Source organism: Pyrgilauda ruficollis, unplaced genomic scaffold, assembly GCF_017590135.1.
Source record: "Pyrgilauda ruficollis isolate IOZ18807 unplaced genomic scaffold, ASM1759013v1 scaffold122, whole genome shotgun sequence".
NCBI lineage: Eukaryota > Metazoa > Chordata > Aves > Passeriformes > Passeridae > Pyrgilauda > Pyrgilauda ruficollis.
The window spans coordinates 30,573-45,872 of NW_024510544.1; the positions used below are offsets into that span (position 1 = coordinate 30,573).

General features: G+C 57.1%; 3 protein-coding genes, 1 long non-coding RNA gene and 1 other non-coding gene across 7 annotated transcripts; 3 read left to right on the forward strand and 2 right to left on the reverse strand.

Moving 5' to 3' along the window:
- Window positions 1-56: 56 nt before the first annotated feature.
- On the reverse strand, window positions 57-7,757 carry RPL3L (ribosomal protein L3 like). 3 transcript variants are annotated; one of them, XM_041490337.1, is made up of 10 exons: window positions 7,609-7,757; window positions 6,437-6,629; window positions 5,966-6,134; window positions 4,744-4,879; window positions 3,861-4,047; window positions 2,578-2,738; window positions 2,227-2,328; window positions 2,045-2,140; window positions 1,356-1,475; window positions 57-169 (listed from the first exon to the last, which is right to left on the reverse strand). In XM_041490337.1, the coding sequence occupies exons 1-10, from the start codon at window positions 7,609-7,611 to the stop codon at window positions 113-115; spliced, it is 1,224 nt and encodes a 407-aa protein (XP_041346271.1). In that variant the 5' UTR covers window positions 7,612-7,757; the 3' UTR covers window positions 57-112. The 3 variants fall into 3 exon arrangements, with proteins under 3 accessions (XP_041346271.1, XP_041346272.1, XP_041346270.1); XM_041490338.1 differs by having other exon boundaries at window positions 7,523-7,651; XM_041490336.1 differs by lacking the exon at window positions 7,609-7,757 and adding an exon at window positions 7,359-7,400.
- Window positions 7,758-9,622: 1,865 nt separating this feature from the next.
- On the forward strand, window positions 9,623-11,400 carry NDUFB10 (NADH:ubiquinone oxidoreductase subunit B10). Its single transcript, XM_041490348.1, has 4 exons — window positions 9,623-9,829; window positions 10,553-10,691; window positions 10,959-11,098; window positions 11,218-11,400. The coding sequence occupies exons 1-4, from the start codon at window positions 9,682-9,684 to the stop codon at window positions 11,313-11,315; spliced, it is 525 nt and encodes a 174-aa protein (XP_041346282.1). The 5' UTR covers window positions 9,623-9,681; the 3' UTR covers window positions 11,316-11,400.
- Window positions 11,401-11,700: 300 nt separating this feature from the next.
- RPS2 (ribosomal protein S2) lies at window positions 11,701-14,383 on the reverse strand. The gene is made up of 8 exons (XM_041490347.1): window positions 14,368-14,383; window positions 14,107-14,265; window positions 13,905-13,994; window positions 13,397-13,504; window positions 12,703-12,876; window positions 12,469-12,628; window positions 12,012-12,103; window positions 11,701-11,821 (listed from the first exon to the last, which is right to left on the reverse strand). Exons 2-8 carry the CDS (start codon window positions 14,260-14,262, stop codon window positions 11,741-11,743), a joined length of 861 nt encoding a protein of 286 aa, XP_041346281.1. The 5' UTR covers window positions 14,263-14,265; window positions 14,368-14,383; the 3' UTR covers window positions 11,701-11,740.
- A 145-nt stretch (window positions 14,384-14,528) lies between these two features.
- Window positions 14,529-15,145, forward strand: LOC121365850. The gene is made up of 2 exons (XR_005957079.1): window positions 14,529-14,810; window positions 14,964-15,145. It is a non-coding gene; the product is annotated as an uncharacterized LOC121365850 (long non-coding RNA).
- On the forward strand, window positions 14,773-14,897 carry LOC121365875. Its single transcript, XR_005957100.1, has one exon. It is a non-coding gene; the product is annotated as a small nucleolar RNA ACA64 (small nucleolar RNA).
- Window positions 15,146-15,300: the final 155 nt, after the last annotated feature.

Below are 15,300 nucleotides of genomic sequence, written 5' to 3' on the forward strand. Positions count from 1 at the left end.
GCTGAGGAGCCTGAGAACAGGCAAGAGACCCCTCCAGAAGGAGAGAGGAGCAGGCGTGGCTTGGAGCCCCTTTATTGCAAGTGCCCAGCCAGGCAGCCTTGGATCTCTGTCCTTAGAGCTCTTCCTGCACACCTGGCTTCTCCTTCACCAAATGTTTCTTCTGGGGGCCCTGGAAGAGAGCAGAGAGGAGAATTTGGATTTAGGGACTCACAGACCTGGCCTGCATGGCTGTGTCTGGGCTGTGGCAGCTAGAAAGGCAGCTCAGGCCAGCAGATGAAAAATGGGGTTATCCCACAGCAAATCAATCCTATGGGAGCAGGTGGCAGGAATTACTTATGTCCCTCAACTTCCAGAAAAAATACTACAGAATCCATGGGGCAAAATGGCAAAGAAAAGAGCTGCAGCCAGGTCAAACCTCCTCCTGTCACCGAGCTCCTCGTCACAGCAGCTCAGGGCTGGCAGTGACACAACAGGCTCCTGACACTGAGCTGAAGGAAATCAGCTTAACCTCTAAAGAGCTCTGCAAAGGCAGTGCCTAACCAATCCCCCTGCCAGCACTAAGGAGGCTTAGCCAGCTTCACATGGCATTTCTGGCTGGCAGGCCAGATCCAGACCCAGTTCACGTCTGCGTGGGACACAGGCAGTTGTTTCTTTCCCTTCTCCCTCTCCCTCTCCTGGTTTACTCAGTGCCTCCTCCGCTTCAGACTCAGACTCACACCAGCCTGGTGAAGGCTGCAAAACTATTCAGGAAACTGCTGTGTTTGGATTATTTAATTATATTATTTTTTTGCCCTGGATTTAAGAAAAATATACTGCTTGGCCTTCTTGAAAGCTTCTGACAAAAGCACCACAAATTTGCATCTGAATTTGACCCAAACTTTTTTTCCTCTGAGAACATTAAAGCTATAAATCATTCCAAACAAATCAAAGCAGTGCACAATCCCAAGTGAAAGGCACCATATGGCCAAGACAGTGCCTGCCAAGTTAACTGCTTGTTTAAAACTTCCCATGGTGAATGGGAGCTGGTTGCCCATATGGTCTTTTATTTGCTGGTTGAGTTGTCTTGGATCACACACAACCATCCTGTTCTTCCTTAGCATCATTTCTGCTCTGTGAACTGAATTCATGGCTGCCTTTAGGCAAGAGAGTCTCCCAACATTCACTTGGCTGTTGTTGTATCAAGAAACACACCACAGAATCACAGAATTAGAGAATCCTGGGATGGTTTGGGTCGGAAGGGACATAAAACTCATCCAGTTCCACCTCCCTGCCCATGGACACCTGGAAGAGGCTTGGTTGGAGTCAGTCAGTTGCTGTGGCCCCCTGAGGAGCTGGAGGCAGCCCGAGGAACTCACCATGAAAGCTCTCTTCTCCTGAGCTGTCTGGAAGCGGCCGTGGCCGAATTTGGAAGTGGTGTCAATGAACTTGAGCTCGATGGCTTCATGGGCCCGGCGGCTCGTGTGCACCAGGAGGGACTGGGAAAGAACAGCCACAACATCAGGAGAACGGTCACAGAACGTCAGGAGAGCTGGTCTCACGGAAGCAGGGTTGGAATATCCTCTAAACAAATATCTCCTCAAAAATCTGTGTTCTCAGAGCAACACCCTGGTGCTCAGGTGGTGGAGAGCTTGCAGAGCTGCTCTTTGCTCAGCATTGCCCAGAATTGTGACAGAATGGTAGAATAGCAGAATCACAGAATCAACCAGGCTGGAAAAACCTCTGAGATCACCAAGTCCAACCTATGACCTGACCTTGTCACCCAGACCATGGCACTGAGTGCCACATCCAGTCTGTCCTTAAACACCAGGGACTCCACCACCACATCCCTGGGCAGCCCATTCCACTGTCACCTTTCTGTGACAAACCAAGGTTTAATTTCTGAAATGAACCACAGCCCCCAGAGCTCTGAAGCTCTCCAGCTCCATCCACCTGCTGACACTGCACCAAGAACCCACCCAGTGTCCCTGCCCAGCACTTGGAGGGTTCTCCAGGTGGGGAATGTGCACCTGGGGAGCTGCAGCCCATCCCAGCCTGGAGCTCTCACCTTGCGCAGGGTGAGCACGCGCTTCCTGGTGCCCACCACGCAGCCCTTCAGCATGAGGAAGTCATTGTTGACCTCCCCGTAGTGAGGGAAACCACCCTGTGGGGAGAGCAGAGGGGTTGGTGAGCAGGAGAGCTGGCTGGGAGAGTCGGGGGGGCACAGCCCTGTCACCCCCCAGCCCTCACCAGAGGCGTGATGGTCTTCTCGGTGATGTCGTAGTGCGTCGAGGCGTTGTTCCTCACCACTTTGCCATCCTCCACGTGGATCCCGTGGCCAATGCGGTAAATCTGGGAACACACAGGCAGTGGAGATGGAGACTCTCCTGCCCCTTGCTGAGGAGCTTCCCGGGCTGCCAGAATCCCCCACAGGTTCACGTGGTTTTCACCACGCTGTGCCCTCGAGCAGCGGAAAACCACCAGGAAAGACATGGAGATGTCCAGGGAAACATCCGTGAGGATGCAGGGAGCTGAGGGCACCGTGGGGAGGAGGATGTGACAGGATGGGAGGCCTGAGGGAGCTGAAGATATGGCCCATACCTTCTTGTTGATCTCGGTGCGGTGGTGGTAGCCCTTCTGGCCAGCCCGGGCGATGGAGTAGCCCACGCGGGCCGGGTGCCAGGCCCCGATGCAGGCCACCTTCCGCAGGCCCTTGTGTGTCTTCCTGGGCAGCTTCTTGGTGTGCCAGCGGCTGGTCACCCCTGGGAGCGTGGGGACAGAGGGCAGGGTCAGCAGGCAGGGCTGGGGCTGGGGAAGGGCAGTCCCATGGCTGTCCTGAGGGACAGTCCCATCATTTTCCTCAGGGACAGTCCCATGGCTCTCCTGAGGGACTATCCCTGAGGGACAGTCCCATCATTCTCCTGAGGGATATTCCCATGGCTCTCCTGAGGAACATTCACTGAGGTACTGTCCCATCACTCTCGTGAGGGACAGTCCCATGGCTTTCCTGAGGGATAGTCCCTGAGGGACAGTCCCATCGTTCTCCTGAGGGACAGTCCCACCACTCTCCTGAGGGACAGTCCCATGGCTCTCCTGAGGGACATTCCCTGAGGGATAGTCCCATCATTCTCCTGAAGGACAGTCCCACCACTCTCCTGAAGGACAGTTCCACCACTCTCCTGAGGAACAGTCCCATGGCTCTCCTGAGGAACATTCCCTGAGGGACAGTCCCACTACTCTCCTGAGGGACAGTCCCATGGCTCTCCTGAGGGACATTCCCTGAGGGACAGTCCCACCACTCTCCTGAAGGACGGTCCCATGGCTCTCCTGCAGCTCTCACAGGAGGCCATGCTGGGAGGAGATCAGGAGCTGTTCTCACTTCCCAGGGCTCTGATCAGACCAGGAGGTGTTCCATGCACACACCCAGGGACACCCACAGCCCTGCACATGTGGGGTTTGTGAGACATTCACACCATCACAGAGCAGTTTGGACTGGAAGGGACCATAAAGACCATCCAGTTCCAATTAGACATCCCCCATTAGACCTGGTTGCTTTATCTACTGACAGTGCCTCTGAGCCTCCTGGGAGGAGGCCTTCACTGGCCTTAATCTCAGGGAAAACCTTTCCACCACAGGTTACCTTGTCAGCTCCTCTGTATCTGCATCAAAGGTGTCCCTGTTGAGTTTTTCCCTTGCTGGAATCCCTGAGAATAAGGAAACCGAGCCCTGCCACAACAGAACTGGATGTCCTGCTTAAGATCCTGAGGCTTTTTGCTACTCTCTCTACAGAAAGTTAGGGATTCTCAGCGTGGTTAACACTCTGCTGCCCCAAAACCACCTGATGGGCAGAGCCCTGTGAGGAGGACAGCCCCAAAGCCCTGTACCTTTCATGCCGTGGCCCTTGGTCACGCCGATGACATCGATCATCTCGTTCTGGCTGAAGACACTGTGCACAGAGATCTGCTTCTCCAGCCTCTCCCGGACCCAGTCGACCTTCTCAGCCACTGTCCCTCCATTCAGCTGGATCTCCATGATGTGGGCCTTCTTCTGCCTCAGTGGCAGCAGCCTCATCTGCAGCACACAGTGCTTTAGGGTGACATGTGGCCCCTCACCCCACAGACAGTGAGGGGCACAGGGGTGAGCAGAGCCACTGCTTCACCTCTCTGCCACAGTCACCCCCTTTCACAGCAGCCCTGGGTCAGCAGCTCGTTGTATCTGGGATTTTATAGAGCCAACTCCTTGTCCTTGAGCCCAGAGACCCTGTCTGGCCTTGAGCCAGCTTAGCTCTCCCCCAGACCCCAAAGCAGCCCTTAACTCCAGGGATCAGCATTAAAATGAGTCCCACGTGTATCCAGCAATCAGCATCTGGCAAAACTGTGGCTGCCCGTGGGGTTATTTTTGCCCAAAACATTTGACACCAGTTGCTAATTTGAGGTGATCATGAGGCCCGAGGTCCTTTGCTGACACAGGACTCAGGCTCTGCTCTCCTCCTGCTCTCCTCCACGGGGTGTGCGGGCTCCCATCGGGATGTGGGGGCTCCCCAGTGATCCCAAACCACAGCCCCATGGCAATCCTGGAGCAGGAGCTCTGGGAGGGCACTGCGAGGTCAGGAGGCAGCTGGAAAGGTCAGCCAGCACCTCCCATCACCATCTCACACCCTCTGCTCTCTCAGCCTCTGTGACCCCACCAAAACACCCCCTGGTCCCATTTCCAGGGGGCTGAGGAAGCCCCCCGAGCCCCCTGCCCATGCCAGGGGGAGGCTCTGACCTGTGTGTGCATAATGACACGGATGACCTTGCAGTACTTCTTCATGGCTGCAAAATCCTTCTCCAGCTGCCTTTTGCCAGCCTCATCCTGCCATTTTTTGCAGTACTTGGTGAACGCCTTCTTCTTGCTCTTGTGCCTAAGGACAGAAGTGGTTAACACCCATCAGGGCTGATAAAGGGCTTGTGACAGCGCAGAGAGGGGACAGGTCACCTTGACAGCCACCTCCTCGGAGGCACAAGGAACCTGTGGATACCTGAGCCTCACCTGACCGTCAGGACCTTGGGGTGGGAAGAGGGAGGTGGATAATGAGCCGTGAAAAGGGCTTGTTCAAGGGTAATTCAAACCTTTCCGCATGAGGAATGCGTTTGTCTCCCACTGACTGACTCAGCACCATCAAAACAGGCGCAAAATCAGAGGCAGGAGAAAGCAGGGATCAGAGGATTGGCGTGGGTTCGTCTCCATGGCACTCACAGGAGATTCCTGCAGCCAGGAAATCACACAGGCACTTCCCTGCTACCTGTGGCTACCTGAGCCTCACCTGACTGCCAAGGGCTTCGGGTGGGAAGAGGGGTGAGCCGTGAAAAGGGCTGACAGGAGAAAACGGGGATCAGAGGCGTGTGGTGGGTGGGTCTCCATGGCGCTGTTACAGGAGACCCAATTCCTACAGCGAGGAAATTCGTGTTCCCACTTCCCTCTCTGCCGAGGGCTGTTGATATTTATGAGGGCCAGGGGCCACGTTCTGCATCAATTTTCCCCCTGGCAAATCTGGTTTCAGTCCAGCTCAAGATTCTGGTTAACTGGAGCTGAGGAGCCCGAGCTACAAGAGGGAAAAGGAACCTGCCATATGATATTGTGGAGAGAGCTAACTTGGTTCGGCTATTAGAATAAATTTACATATGCAAACGCTGCTCCTCAGCGTCGGGCTGTCTGCAGCATCCCTGTGCATGACTAAATAGGCAGCAGTTTCACTCCACAGGAGCTGAGCTGTTTGGGCATCCCGGAGAGCATGTGGAATTCCTGCCAGAGACAGGCAGCCCCCCAGGAAACCCCAACTCTGGGAATCCCAGGATCACTGAGGTTGGAAAAGCCCTCCCAGACCATCAACCTGTGACTGATCCCCACCTTATCCCCCAGCCCAGGGCCACATCCAGGGGTGCCTTGGACACCTCCACCTCCTCCCTGGGCAGTCGCAGGGTTTGATCCCCTTTTTGGGAGCCCGTACCAGTTCTTGTAGAAGCGCCGCCGGCACTCATCGCTGATGTGCTCAGCAAAAACAGTCTTGAAATTCCTCAAGCCCTTGGGCGTCTCGATGTAGCCCACGACCCCCACCACCACCATCGGTGGGGTCTCGATGATGGTCACGGCCTCCACCTCCTCCCGTTTGGAGATCTCTGCAAGGCAGCAAAGGGAAGGGGTGCTTGGCATCCTCTGGGATCACTCCCTGGAGGATTCCCGCTGTCACAGAGAGTGCTGGGGGCGAGGTGGTGTTTGATCTCATCCAGCCCCAGCCTCCCACCCTCCCAAACCACCACTCACCATCCCAGTGGGGAGAGTTCCACACTGGCCTTTGACCATCCAAGGTCTGGACAGGCAGGATTTAACCCAGGACTGTGGGCTCCACCACTCCTTTCCACAAAGAGCCTTTCCCAAGGAGCCCATTCCCCCCTTTCCCTCCCCCTGTGCCAAGCCTTACTGAGCCCGGGCCGGTGCACCTCCCGCACAGTGTGGGTCATTCCAGCCTTGTAGCCCAGGAAAGCTGTCAGGTGCACTGGTTTGCTGGGGTCATCCTTGGGCCAGGCCTTCACCTTGCCTCGGTGCCGGCGGCTCCGCTTGTGGGGCAGGAAGCCCAGGTGGCCGTGCCTGGGAGCCGAGAACTTGCGGTGGGACTGCGGAGGGGAACCACAAAGGGAGGCTGCACTCTCAGCTCCCCGGCAAGTGGGGAGAAGGGAGACACGATAAACACAACAAAAAATTCCCTCCTTTCAGATGGGAATGCCACAGAGATTCCGGGCTCTTCACTGAGTCCTAACAGGGCAGGGTTTTGTTCAAGCTTTTGTTGCGTACATGGAAAAATGGCATAGAATGCTGGAATGGTTTGGGGTGGAAGGGACCCTAAAGCCCATCCAGTGCCACCCTGCCATGGCAGGGACACCTTCCACTGTCCCAGGCTGCTCCAGGCCCCGTCCAGCCTGGCCTTGGGCACTGCCAGGGATCCAGGGGCAGCCACAGCTGCTCTGGGCACCCTGTACCCAGAGCAAGGAAAGGATTCCTTCCTAACACCCATTCCAAATCTACTCCCTGTCAGTGTGAATTTACTAAATTTCTGGGCAAATGATGCCACTTAAATAAAAAAACCTAACCTAATCTCCCTCCTTCAGCTTCTTCTGAAGGACTTTGAAGGAGAAATACATTCTTTACTAGGTCTGTCCTTCTGCGCTCTTAATGATAATAATTTATTTTGTATCCTGTAGCACCAAAAAGACCTGCTTGGAATTCCTGGGCTTCATGTCACCAAGGCAAATGGCACAAAACAAGCACAGCCATGGGTAGGGAAAACAGGGGAAAGGATGCCCAGAGGAATGGGCAACAGGAACATGCACAGGTTCTAAAGGCACCTTGAAAGCCAGACGAGATAAATACATAAACCTCAACCACAAGCAGCAAAGGGTTAGTCCTGCACCCACTGCAGCTCCTTCCTAGCTCAGATCAGTCCCAGTGCCCGGCTGTGCTTTCCAACAAGCTCCTTTTCCAGCCTGAGGGGAACTCTGAGGATTCTGACCCCGTTCCTGTGGCACCACCAGGAGCAGAACCCAGCCCTGCTCGCCGACCCTCGCACACAAGCGGCTCCAGCAGAGCTGTACCAACCATGGGACGTCTTCAGGCCGGGGCAGCAGCAGAGAGAGGCTGTCGGGAAGTGCGTCCCCAGATTAATACTTAAGATGGGTATGGGTCTGAAGACACAAATTTAGCCGCTCGCTTCACCCGCCGCGATATTCATTTCATTCCTGGCAGGTTGGACACGACAGTTGTGGTGGGATAAAGGTCAATTGCTGCTGGCTCAGTTTACGCTTCTCCCTCCTGAACAACTCTGATGTGAATGGGGAATTAGGGCAGTTTCCTGAATTGGGGCAGTTTCCAAAAGGGGCACCACACCCCCAGAGCTGTGAACACCTGTGCCAGGGACCCCCAGCACAGGCTGAGAATCTCTCTGTCAGCCCAGGATTGTGATCCTGACTGGAAAAGGAGATTGAGATGTGATAAATAGGTGTGATTCGTGCTGATAAAATTGAAACAGTAATCAATATGGATATAGTAATCAATATTTGGAGATAACAAAATGGTTAAAAAGGTAAAAAGCTAAGAAAGCGGAGGGGAAGGGTCCACCCCCCCCATTATCTTCTGCAGATGTTCGAGGCAGGGAAAGGAGTCAGATAAAGCTTGCTAAAATTAACTGAAAGAGGGAAAACTTGGGTGGAACTCAGAAATATGTTAATTTATAAGATTTATTATATTGGCTTATATAATTTTGGTTTTGGCATATATGCTATTAGCTTGGTGCGCATGTGTAACCCAAAGGTGAAATAAAGGACACCTGAGGAAGAGGAGCGGCCTTCATCTGGACGACCCCCAAAGAGTGGTGTGACCCCCTAAAAGATGGTGGCGCATGTGTGGTGAAGATGAAGATGAGGGTGGAGACACCAGTGTGATGAATCGAAAATAGGAGGGGATGCTGATAATAGACAGTATAAAGGGGGGAATTTTGGGCTTGGCAAGCTTGTACGTGAGGTGGCAGGGGTCCCACGGCCCTCGCGCTCCGTACCCCGCGGTAATTTTGCTTATGCGTCATTACCCGAACCAGACTATATTTTATTATAACCAAATTATACTGCCCATTTATTGAATGTATTCAATTTTATATATTTTAAACTATTTCATTTAAATTTCATTAAAATTATTGTTACATTTAATTTTGTTTGGCATTTTATTTGTGATTGGATAATTGGGCAAACATAACAGAGACAATACATCTCACAATCACAGAGCAGTTTGGATCGGAAGGGACCTTAAAAATCATCCAGTGCCAGCTCCTGCCATGGGCAGGGACACCTTCCATGGCTGAGAGGGGCCCGGTGTCCCTGTGTGCGGGCAGGGACAGAGCAGGGACCAGGCTCTGCTTCGGGGGCCAGCAATGGCACCAGAGCCAGGGCAGAACCGATCCCAGGCAGCTCCACCTGGACACCGGGCAGAACTTTACCCCTGTGCAGTGACCGAGCACAGATCCCACGGAGGGTGTGGAGCCTCCCTTTGGGGATATCCCAAAGGCATCTGCTCCCAGCCCTGCGCCATGTGTGCGGGATGGCCCTGTGAGCGGGGAGGGGGACAGACGGGAGGGGAAAAACGGGATGGGGATGGACGGGATGGGGACAGACGGGATGGGGACGGACGGGATGGGGACGGATGGGATGGGGACAGACGGGATGGGGACAGACGGGATGGGATGGGGACGGATGGGATGGCTCTGTGAGCAGGGGTGGGGACAAACGGGATGGGGACAGACGGGATGGCCCTGTGAGCAGGGATGGGGACAGACGGGATGGGGACAGACGGGATGGCCCTGTGAGCAGGGATGAGGACAGTGGGGATGGGGATAGATGGGAGTGGGACAGACAGGATGGCCCTGTAAGCAGGGATGGGGACAGTCGGGATGGCCCTGTGAGCAGGGATGGGGACAAACGGGACACACTGTGGGCTCTGCCGACCCGCCCCATCCCGGGCTCCTGGGATCCCCTCCCGGAGGAGGGACTCGCGCACTACAACTCCCGGCGTGCCCCGGGGCCGCCGCCATATTCCCGCGCCCGGCCCCCTCGGGGTCGCCGCCATATTGCCGTGCTCCCGCCCCCTCAGGGGTCGCCGCCATTTTTCCCCGCCGCCGCCGCGATGCCGGAGGATCACGACTGGGAGGCGTATAAGGTGCCGCCGACCCGCACCCCCGTCTCCGAGAGGACTACGTCGGTGCCCAATCCCGTCGATTACTTCCAGACCGCCTTCAACTATGTCCTCGACGCGCCCGTCAGCTTCATCCGAGGTACCGGCGGGACGAGACATCCTTCCCCCCAGCGGCGTCCCCGTCCCCGTGGGAGCCGAGCAGCGGCGCGGGGACGGGGACACCGGCATGGGCACACCGGGGCACGGGGCCAAGGCGGGGGGACACGGGCACCTGCACAGGCAAAGGACACGCACAAGGACACAGGGACACTGGTCCTGATAGGAACGGCACGGGCAGAGGGACAGGACACTGGGACACAGGGACACGGGACATGGACAAGAACACAGCATGGACACAGGGACATAGGGCATGGACACAGGGACATGGGACATGGACAAGAACACAGCATGGACACAGGGACATAGGGCATGGACACAGGGACATAGGGCATGGACACAGGGACATGGACAAGAACACAGCATGGACACAGGGACACGGGACACAGACAAGAACACAGCTTGCATAGGAGGACAAACACAGGGACATGGGACACAGACAAGAACACAATACTGGTAGTGGGACAGGGACACGAGACATGTCATGGACACTGTGACAGGTACAGGGACATCAGGACACACCTTGGACACTGGGAGGAGGTGCAGGGGATGGAGGGACACAGTGACACAGCGTGGACAGGACACGGGGCACAGCACAGAGGGGCAGACACACAGCTGGGCAGTGTGGCCCCCCTGCTGCTGCCGGGGAAGGTGGCACCGGGCAGTGCCAGCGCTGGGGCTGCGTGTGACCGGGCTGTCCCTGCAGACTTGGTCGAGCGGTGGCAGAACAAGAACAAGTTCTACTACTACCACCAGAAGTTCCGCCGTGTGCCTGACCTGAGCCAGTGCCTGGAGGGTGACTACCTGTGCTACTACGAGGCCGAGGCTCAGTGGAGGAGGGACAGGTAGGCTGCCCCTGGACTGTCCCCAGGCGAGGTCACAGCAGAGCACACAGCTCTGGGACCTGCAGCGTTTTGGGGGATGCTGGGGAGCTGAGGCAGCCCCTCCAGCCCACCCATTACACATCAGTGTCCTGCTGTCCCTGCAGCACACCTGGGCATGGTGGCATTAGGATGCTGGAAGTCCCAGAGCTGACATTGCACAGGGTGTCCTCAGCCCTCGGTTCAGCTTTTCTCGTGTCTGCTGTTGCATTCCTCACCATCTCTCCCCAGGATGGTTGATCAGGAAATCGTGGAGATAGTCCGGGAAAGGATGGCTGCGTGCAAGCAGAGGGAAGGGCCCAACCAGTTCCAGAACTGTGCCAAGGAGATGGAGCTGCTGGCACAGGTCACCAAGGCCTACCAGGACAGATGTGAGTGTGGCAGCAGCACACGGGGCAAGGGCTCTAAACCCAGGGAAGGGGCTCTGGAAGCACATCCCACTGCATGGAACAGTGGGAGGCACTGCTCAGGCATCTCCTTTCTTTTTCAGACGGTGATCTGGGTTACCATGGCAATGCACGGACATGCCTGATGAAGCAGAAGCACAGGATGATGGAGGAGAGGAAAGCAGCTCAAGAGAATCAGTAGAGCTACAACAGTTCCTCCCTCCACGGTGCTGGTATCCGAGTGCATGCTGCTTCCTTGGCCTCCACAATAAACAGACATCTGTACAGCTGGGCTCTGTATTCATTCTTGGAAGAGCTCTGCTCAGCTCCAGGCTCTTGGGGCTGCCACTGCTGGGGTTTGCCCTCTCCTCCACGAGTCTCCAGAACACTCCGTGTGCTGCTCTGCCCTGGCTCTGAATTCCAAGTGCCCAAGGCCAGGCTGGACAGAGCTCAGAGCAGCGTTGTTCACTGCAAGGTGTCCCATGGCAGGAGCTGGACTGGAGGAGCTTCCAGGTCCTTTCCAACCCTCCCATTCCATGGTTTAACCCACCTGCCCCGAGCACCACCCCCATCACAGGAAGCACGGATTCCTGGTTCTCTGATCACTTTATTCTGCTACAAAACCCTTCAGGTGGTGGCCACAGCGGCTGCCTGGGTCCTCTGCACCGACACTCTGGTGTGGGTCTTGGCCAGATGATCAGTGAACTCCTGCAAAGAACAACGGGGTTATTCCCTCCAGCCCCTCACGGGTTCCTCAGCACCCCTCCCTTCCATCCCTCGTGTGCACTGGGGCTGGGGTGGCTCTGCTTTAGAGCTACCAAACCTTTGGCTTTGGGTACAGAAATTTAAATTTTAGGGGCAGGAAGGTTTGAGCTCTAAGTTACCCAAATGCTCTTACCTGGTAGGGAGACTTGGTGAAGACAGTCTCCTTCCAGAGGTCAGGAGTCAGGTAGCTGTAGGTCTTGGAGATGGCATCGAAGGTGGCTTTAGCTGCAGAGAGATGTCACACAGTCACACACTGCCACTCAATGGCTGCAGAACCAGCCCGCTGATCAACCCACAGCTCCAGTATCCCCCAGTTACGAAAATGTGGAATTTTGCAAGGATCAGGGAGACCAGGGAGGGCCCCTCTGATGAACCCACAAAGCTCAGGTTGCTCTCTCTCTCCAGTTACGACAATTACACCACGGCACACAGGTGCAACCGCGCAGATTGGGAGATTCAGGAGTGTTGAACCCCAGTTCTGTAACTAACTGACAGACCCTGCAGCAGGACTGACCATGCTGTCAGCACAAGTCACGACCCACTGTCACACGGAGCTGCTGTGCCCCAGCCGTGGCAGCCCCGGAGCTCACCGAAGTTGCCGAGTGTGGCCGTGCAGCCCCGCGCTGACGTGTAGCAGTCATCGATGCCAGCCATCATCAGCAGCTTCTTGGGGACAGGAGCGGACACGATCCCGGTGCCGCGGGGGGCCGGGATCAGGCGCACCAGCACGGAGCCGCAGCGCCCGGTGACCTGCGGGGACACGTTGGGTCACAGCCCCGAGCGCAGCCCCGGGCCGGGCCGGGCCGGGCCAGCGGGACGCTCACCTTGCAGGGCACCGTGTGCGGCTTGCCGATCTTGTTGCCCCAGTAGCCGCGCCGCACGGGCACGATGGACAGCTTGGCCAGGATGATGGCCCCGCGGATGGCCGTGGCCACCTCCTTGGAGCACTTCACCCCCAGCCCCACGTGGCCGTTGTAGTCCCCGATGGCGACGAAGGCCTGCAGCAGAAGAGTTTTCACCGCTCTGGCCAGGGTGGGGTGTGCTCAGCAGGAGCTCACAGCTCACCCCAAACCTTACACACAGTTCTCAAAAACCCGCTTTTGCCCTCAGAGTTCATCCTTCAGGCAGAACCAGCCAGGCACTGGGATTCAGTTCCCTGCTGCAGCCTCACTCTGGTCAGAATTCCCCACGATTTCACAACAACATTCCCTGCTTATACCCCAGACTTTTCCCTGAAAACCCGATGCTGCTGTGCAAGAATTTGGCAGCGTCAGAAAAATTTTCTTAAAAAGTTTCAAAGTCCTGCAGCCCAACTTTTGGGCCAGTGCTGCTTCAAGGAACATCTGCAAACATCACTGATGTTTTAAATTTAATACATTTAACAAGCTACTAATGATCCTCACAACAAAATAATTATTTACTAGATGTGACAGTAGAAGACATTTGGAGTGATTAAAGTGACTCTGGAAGTGCAGAAAGGGAAGTTGTGAACAGGAAGATCCAGAGAAAGGGGGTTACCTTGAACCTGGTGCGCTGCCCAGCACGGGTCTGTTTCTGCACAGGCATGATCTTCAGCACCTCATCCTTCAGCGAGGAGCCCAGGAAGAAATCGATGATCTCCGACTCCTGCAAGAGTCAGCACTGAGCACACAGAAATCACGGAATCCTGCGATGGTTTGGGGTCACAGGTCAGCTAATCCAACCCCCTCCCAAGGGCAGGGACACCTGCCACTGTCCCAGGCTGCTCCCAGCCCCATCCAGCCTGGCCTTGGACACTGCCAGGGATCCAGGGGCAGCCACAGCTTCTCTGGGAATCTGTGCCAGGGCCTCACCACCTTTACAGGAAACAACTCCTTCCCAGTTTCCTATCTGATGCCGTCCCAAGTCCCTCTCCAGCTCTCCTGGAGCCCCTTTAGGCTCTGAGGTGTCCCCGGAGCCTTCCCTTCCCCAGATGAACAACCCCTGCTTGGCTCCACCCCTTGGAGCATCTCCCTGACCCTTCACTTCTATATTCATAGCAACTCACCTTGATGGGAAGCGAGAAGAGATAAATCTCCTCGAGAGACTTGATCTTCATATCCTTGACCAGGCGACCGAGTTTGGTGACAGGAATCCACTGGCAGAGAAATCAGCGGGCAAGAGTCACCGGGGGCCAGCACCCGCCGGGACGCGGCTCTGCTGCCCCGTCCTGGGGGCTGGCAGCGCCCCCGTCCCCGCTCCCCACTCACCTCCTTATCCTCGGCTTTACCTCCGCGGGCCCCGCGGCCTCTCCCGCGGCCCCTCCCGCGGCCGCGCCCGCGGCCCCGCAGCCCGGTCCCGAATCCACCGCGGAAGCCCCCGCGGGCCGCTCCCGCTCCTCCCGCAGCACCGGCGTCGTCCGCCATTTGCTGGAACAAAGCTGTACATCAGGCGGGCGGCGGCGGGCGCGGATGGGGCCGGATGGGCCGGGCCGGGCCGCCCGGTGCCGCCGCCGCTCCCGCCATACTTACGTGATCCCTCAGCGTAGAAGGCCGCGCTGCGGCGGCGCGCGCTATTTATACCGCGCGGGCATCTCGCGAGAGCCGCGCGGGCCCTGCGCGCTGGATGAGGAATACACCGCGGGGCGGAGCGGGCAGTTTGTGTTGTTTATACAGCGCGCGGGGCGGGCGCGGCTCGCGGGGCACTCCGGGCGCGCGCGGGCGGAGCGCGCAGAGCGCGGCGCGGCGGCGAGCGGTGAGGAGCTGCGGGTGCGGGCGGGCGGGCCGGCACTGCCGCATCTCCCTCCTCCCCTGCGCCTTCAGCCGCTGTAAAACTCTGCCGGGACATGGTTGTGGTGCCGCCCGAACCGCGGCCCGGCCGGTGGGGTGCAGGGAGCGTCCCGGGAAGGCGCTCCGGGGGACGCGGTAGCGCCCGGCGCGGTCTGAAAATCAGTCGGGGTCTGCTGTGGCCCCGGGTGAGATAACGGCGCCCAGAGCATCGGGAACATTAAGCTTATTGCCCACGGCTGTGTGTGGGGAATGAAACCCATGTTCCCATAAGCGCCGTGCCGGCGGGTAGCGGCGCGGCGGGTTCCGGGGCCGGGTCTCAGTTTTGTTCTCCGCCCCAGGTGCCGTTCCGGGCCGCCGGAGCCGCGCCCCGCCGTGCGCTGCTGACACTGCGCGGCCAGCCCGTCCCCGAGGAGCTGTGAAGAGCTCGGGGCTGCCGCGATGGACGGCGACGCGGGAGTCACAGCTGGGAACGATTCGGTTTTGTGTTTTGATGTGCAATAAAGATGAAGTGCTTAAAAGATGGAGCGTCTCGCTTGTTTCTGATTGTCAAGAGTTCTACTTCTCGCTGTGGTCAGGGAGTTCTATTTTACGCTTCCTTGGGGCGGTTGTGCTGGAGAACGCTCCGGATGGCGGAGGAGCTGCTCGGGGCCGCGCTGTGGCCGCTTTCTCGGAGGA

Bases quoted from the DNA above. Each gene is read 5' to 3' on its own strand.
- RPL3L (XM_041490336.1), bottom strand. From the start codon at position 7,385: ATGTATTTATCTCGTCTGGCTTTCAAG. The intron at 6,630-7,358 runs GTGCCTTTAGAA...TCCCCTCCGCAG, and splicing joins TATCTCGTCTGGCTTTCAAG to TCCCACCGCAAGTTCTCGGC. The intron at 2,141-2,226 runs GTGAGGGCTGGG...CTCTCCCCACAG, and splicing joins AGAAGACCATCACGCCTCTG to GGTGGTTTCCCTCACTACGG.
- NDUFB10 (XM_041490348.1), top strand. From the start codon at position 9,682: ATGCCGGAGGATCACGACTGGGAGGCGTATAAGGTGCCGCCGACCCGC. The intron at 9,830-10,552 runs GTACCGGCGGGA...CTGTCCCTGCAG, and splicing joins GCCCGTCAGCTTCATCCGAG to ACTTGGTCGAGCGGTGGCAG. The intron at 11,099-11,217 runs GTGAGTGTGGCA...TTTCTTTTTCAG, and splicing joins CAAGGCCTACCAGGACAGAT to ACGGTGATCTGGGTTACCAT.
- RPS2 (XM_041490347.1), bottom strand. From the start codon at position 14,262: ATGGCGGACGACGCCGGTGCTGCGGGAGGAGCGGGAGCGGCCCGCGGG. The intron at 13,995-14,106 runs GTGAGTGGGGAG...TTTCTCTGCCAG, and splicing joins GTAAAGCCGAGGATAAGGAG to TGGATTCCTGTCACCAAACT. The intron at 11,822-12,011 runs GTAAGAGCATTT...TGTTCTTTGCAG, and splicing joins TCACCAAGTCTCCCTACCAG to GAGTTCACTGATCATCTGGC.